Source organism: Bos taurus, chromosome 1 (genome assembly GCF_002263795.3).
Source record: "Bos taurus isolate L1 Dominette 01449 registration number 42190680 breed Hereford chromosome 1, ARS-UCD2.0, whole genome shotgun sequence".
Lineage (NCBI taxonomy): Eukaryota > Metazoa > Chordata > Mammalia > Artiodactyla > Bovidae > Bos > Bos taurus.
Window position 1 is genome coordinate 42,787,827 of NC_037328.1, and position 5,916 is coordinate 42,793,742.

The following is a 5,916-nucleotide window of genomic DNA, read 5'->3' on the forward strand; positions in this document are numbered from 1 at the left end:
TTTTATTTCTGGGTCTATCATCAGGCAACCAATAGCCTTTCTTAAGCTCTTATTGGGGAAATCCAGGTGAGAAAATGCTTAATTTGGGGGTAGAAATATTAATCTCCAGAAACATTTATTTAAGTTCTTTAAGGTTTTCTCCTTACAATTTTTATTTGAAAATGTTTAAAGCTCCTTGAAGTCTTTTGTCTACCCTAAAGGTCCACTGTATAAGAAATGGATGAATGACTATAATTTATCTGCATCATTTCTGAATTTAAAAGAAGCCTAAATTTACCCAAAAATAAATAAGTAAAAACATACTTTTCTAGTAATTACAGAAAACATTAGCAACATTTTTGGAACTTCTTTTAAAAGGGTTTGCCATATAACTTACAACTCAACAGGAAAAATGTAACATTAGCCTCTACAAGGAAATGGTGTTTAAAATTTTTGTGTCAGACATTCCTTACGTATTAAATAAACAATATAAGGAAGGAATATATATTTAAATCATGCTCTTAAACTCCTGATATAATTTTAAGGAGCTTTTCAGTTTATCTTTTAATTTTTAGAGAAATAAAATATCAATGTATTTTAAAATATCATTTCTGTCTGATTAATTATCATCAACTGGGGAAAATGAAGGAAGCTGATGTTATGTACTTCAAGTTGGCAAGTATAAGCCATTTAATGAACTTATTCAAATTATATAGATTTAAAGTTTTTGGTTTTTTAGACTTCAGGTTATCAAGAGTAAGGCATTTAATGAAAAAATATTAATTCAAATTATATAGATTTCAAATATCCATTTCTAATATTGTTTCTAAAGGAATCAGTCACAAATAGTCTGAATTTAAAAGTTAGTAAACAGTTTCAGGAAGCCAAAAGAAGAGATCTTCTCTCTAAAATATACAGTATATTTATGGTTAATGACTATTCAGCAAATTATCAATGTGCAAATGTCCAGGAGAGTCTACTAATCTTCTAAGAGGGTAGACATCACAGAGCAGGCATTTAGTAAATAACAAATCTATGAATTGACTAAAACAAATGAAGGTAGATTGAAATAAAGGATTCACCAATAGATTAGCACTGTTAGGCTATAAGGAAAAATATGAGGGATAGATAATTGAAGTTTCAAGACACACTGAAATTTAATAAATACGAGGATTATAGAATCTCAGAATATTGTGAAAACATTTGATGTTAGCAGAACTTGACACTGAAGCGTTAGTGCTTTAATAAAGGTAAGTGGTTTCAGGAATGCATTACCACAAGACATGAACATATTCCTAAATGATCTGAAATGTGTGTAAGACTGTTGGCAAATTCTTATTTAAACCATGAATTTTATTATCATTGGAATGGAGCAGACACTTCCTCAACACATTCATTGTGATTTAGCCACTACAGAATTATAAAGTGCAGAAAACATTAGTTGGATTCCCAATAATTATTATGGGGCTATCAAGTTTTAAAACATAGATTTAAGAGCATGTCATTTTAAAAGTAATATTTATTGTAGAGAATTTGAAATAGAAGGAAAAAACAGTCAAAAAAGATCTCTAGTTTCCACTGCACAGGGAAAGCTAGTGTGAAAAATTTTATGTGTTTCTGCCTGCCCTTCTCATTCATCTGTGAGTATTTATTTGGAAAACTAGAATTATTATATGCACAAAACTTTGTATTCTGTTTTTCACATAATGTTTTATTATGTCTGTTTTATCATTACTTTAAATATTCTAAATAAACATTGTTTTAAAGTATTGCACAATATACCATTGTATGGATGATTCACATTAACTTAATTATACTGACCAAATGTTTACAATTAGAATTCTTCACTATTATAAATAATGCTCTGGTGGGCATAATTATATATAAATCTCTGTGTGAGGTTCTAAATATTTCTTTCTTGTAGATTCATGATTACTGGTCACAGATCTGAACATTAGTTTCTTTCACCTATAAACAAATTATTTTCCAATAATTGCACCAGTTTATACTTTTGCCAGAAAACAGTTCAGATCAGATCAGACCAGATCAGTTGCTCAGTCGTGTCTGACTCTTTGCGACCCAATGAATCACAGCATGCCAGGCCTCCCTGTCCATCACCAACTCCCAGAGTCCACTGAGACTCTCGTCCATCGAGTCAGTGATGCCATCCAGCCATCTCATCCTCTGTCGTCCCCTTCTCCTCCTGCCCCCAATCCCTCCCAGCATCAGAGACTTTTCCAATGAGTCAACTCTTTGCATGAGATGGCCAAAGTACTGGAGTTTCAGCTTTAGCATCATTCCTTTCAAAGAAATCCCAGGGCTGATCTCCTTTAGAATGGACAGGTTGGATCTCCTTGCAGTCCAAGGGACTCTCAAGAGTCTTCTCCAACACTACAGTTCAAAAGCATCAATTCTTTAGGTTCCCATTTTACTGTACTTTAAACAACACTATATATAGTATCATTTTTTAAATATGGTTATTTTGATAGGCAAAATAATTATCCCCTTGTAATTATTTCAAATTATGTTTTTCTGATTAGTCAAACATTTTAAGTTTGTTAAAAATTTTATTTCTTTTGATATTTTTATGTTTCTGTCTTTTATCTATTTTCTAGTGATTATTCCTATTAATTGGGCTTCCCTTGTGGCTCAACTTGTAAAGAATCTGCCTGCAGTGCAGGATACCTGGGTTCAATCCCCGGGTTGGGAAGATCCCCTGGAGAAGGGAAAGGCTACCCACTCCAGTATTCTAGCCTGGAGAAATCCATGGACTGTAGAGTCCATGGAATCGCAAAGAGTTGGACACGTCTGAGCAACTTTCACTCACTTCACATTCCTATTGACTGATAGAAGCTCTTTATGAAATAAAACAATAGAAATGGTATCCTATTTATTGAAACAATTTCCTAGTTTGTGTCTGACATTGATGTTATTCATGATGTTTTTCACAGATAGCTATATAATTGAATTTATCAATTTCTAACCCTTAGGAATGCTTCAGTTTTTTTGATAGCATTTAAATTTCTTTACATTTTAATATGCACATGGACACAGGAGCAACTTTATACTTTATGCCTAAATGATATTTTAAATACCACAAAGACCAGGAAAATAGTTTTAAAAAACATTTTATAATAGAAAAAAATATATATAACATAAAACTTATCATTTTAACTATATTTAAGTATCTATAGTTCAGTGGCACTAAATTTATATTGTTGTGCATCTATCATCACCATCCAACTCCAGAACATTTCATCTGCCCAAACTGAAACTCTGTACCCATTAAACAATAATTCCCCATGGCTTCCCTACCCAGACAACCTTTAATTCCTGTAAGTAGCATCACACAATATTTGTCTGTTTGTGCCTAGCTTATTTCACTTGGTGAAATGTTATCAAATTTCATTCATGTTTTAACATGTATCAGAATTTCATTCCTTTTTAAGGCTGAATAATATTCCACTTTTTGTCTATACCACATTTTGTTATCCATTCATCCAGCAGTGGACAGTTGGGTTGTTTGCACCTGTGGCTATCCTGAATAAAATTCTATGAACATGAGAGTACAAAAATAGTCTTTCAAACAACAATGTTAATCTATGCAGATACAGTCACTGAAATAGTTTGAGAACACTGACAGTAACTGAAAGTGGTGTAAAAGTGTTAGTCACTCAGTCATGTCCAACTCTTTGGGACCCCATGGATTGTATGTAGCCTGCTAGGATCCTCTGTCTATGAAGTTCTCCAGACAATAATACTGGAGTGGGTAGCCATTCCCTTGTCCAGGGGATCTTCCCGACCCAAGGATGGAACCCAGGTCTTCCACATTGAGGACTGATTCTTTACCAGCTGAGCCACCAGGGAAGCCCATTTGATACCTATTGGTGACACCTAAATTACTCACCTTTACCTAAACCACACAGAGAAAACTTTTGCACTGAATCTTCCTCTCAAAACCTCAAAAGCCATCTCTGTCCATCTAACTTGACATTTTTCTTGAAAATATGCTGGGAAAATGTTAAATAACTAGCTTAAAAGGTAACAGCTCCGGGAGATTGATACTCCCCCAGATAAGCATATGCATCCAAAAGCACATAACTTGTCAAAGTATTGTGGAAGAAGCTCCTTGCCCTTTTGGACCTGAGAGCTCAAGAGTTGAATTGAGCATACTATAGATTACTACCTCATTTCTCAACAACTTTTTTTTTTTTTTCCCCCTCAACAGAGGAGTCAGGAATGGCTAAAGAAAATCATACCATAAAAAGTGAGTTTATCCTCACAGGATTTACAGATCACCCAGAACTGAAGACTCTTCTGTTTGTTGTGTTTCTTACCGTCTTTCTGATCACCATAGTGGGCAACCTTGGCCTGGTGATACTGATTTCGAAAGAGCATCGTCTTCACACACCGATGTATATCTTTCTGGGAAACCTCGCTCTTGTGGATTCTTGCTGTGCCTGTGCTGTGACTCCTAAGATGTTAAGGAACTTCTTTTCTAAAAACAGAATGATTTCCTTCTATGAATGCATGGCACAATTTTATTTTCTTTGCACTGTTGAGACTGCAGATTGCTTTCTCCTGGCAGCAATGGCTTATGATCGCTATGTGGCCATCTGCAAACCACTGCAGTACCACACCATGATGTCAAAGAAACTCTGCATTCAGATGACCACAGGGGCCTACATAGCTGGAAACCTGCATTCCATGATTCATGTAGGTCTTCTATTTAGGTTAAATTTCTGTGGATCAAATCACATCAACCACTTTTACTGTGATATTCTTCCTTTATACAGGCTCTCCTGTGTTGACCCTTATGTCAATGAACTGGTACTATTTATCTTTTCAGGTTCAGTTCAAGTCTTCACAATAGGTAGTGTCTTAATATCTTATATCTACATTCTGTTAAGTATTTTCAAAATGAAATCCAAAAATGGGAGGGTCAAAGCTTTTTCTACCTGTGCATCCCACTTTTTGTCAGTTTCATTATTCTATGGATCTCTTTTTTTCATGTACATTAGACCAAATTTGCTTGAAGAAGGGGATAAAGATATACCAGCTGCTATTTTGTTTACGGAAGTTGTTCCTTTACTTAATCCTTTTATTTATAGCCTAAGAAATAAGGAAGTAATAACTATCTTGAGAAAAATTCTGAAGAAAGAAAAATCTCAAAAAAGTTTAAAACAAATGATGTCTACTATACATTAATTGTTTAAATGCAGAAAAAAATTCCAAGTAAAATTTAGTTCAGTTCAGTTCAGTTGCTTGGTTGTGTCTGACTCTTTTTGACCCCATGAACCATAGCATGCCAGGCATCACCAACTCCTGGAGTTCACCCAAACTCATGTGCATTGAGTTGGTGATACCCTCCAACCATCTGTCATCCCCTTCTCCTGCTGCCCTAAGTCTTTCCCAGCATCAGAGTATTTTCCAATGAGTCAGCTCTTCACATCAGGTGGACAAAGTATTGAAGTTTAAGCTTCAACATCAGTCCTTCCAATGAACACCCAGGACTGATCTCCTTTAGGATGGACTGATTGGATCTCCTTGCAGTCCAAGGCACTCTCAAGAGTCTTCTCCAACACCACAGTTCAAAAGCATCAATTCTTCAGTGCTCAGTTTCTTTACAGTCCAACTCTCACATCCATACATGACCACTGGAAAAACCATAGCCTTGATTAGATGGAACATTGCTGACAAAGTAATGTCTCTGCTTTTGAATATGCTGTCTAGGTTGGTCATAACTTTCCTTCCAAGGAGTAAGCGTCTTTTAATTTCATGGCTGCAATCACCATCTGCAGTGATTTTGGAGCCCTAAAAAATAAAATCAACCACTGTTTCCACTGTTTCCCCATCTATTTGCAGTGAAGTGATGGGACCAGATGCCATGATCTTCGTTTTCTGAATGTTGAGCTTTAAGCCAACTTTTTCGCTCTC

General features: G+C 35.2%; 1 protein-coding gene across 1 annotated transcript; it reads left to right on the plus strand.

Moving 5' to 3' along the window:
- Window positions 1–4,218: 4,218 nt before the first annotated feature.
- OR5K1 (olfactory receptor family 5 subfamily K member 1) lies at window positions 4,219–5,187 on the plus strand. Its single transcript, NM_001390439.1, has one exon. It carries the CDS (start codon window positions 4,219–4,221, stop codon window positions 5,185–5,187), a length of 969 nt encoding a protein of 322 aa, NP_001377368.1.
- The last annotated feature ends 729 nt before the right edge of the window (window positions 5,188–5,916 follow it).

Coding starts and splice junctions, on each gene's coding strand:
- OR5K1 (NM_001390439.1), top strand. CDS start 4,219: ATGGCTAAAGAAAATCATACCATAAAAAGTGAGTTTATCCTCACAGGA.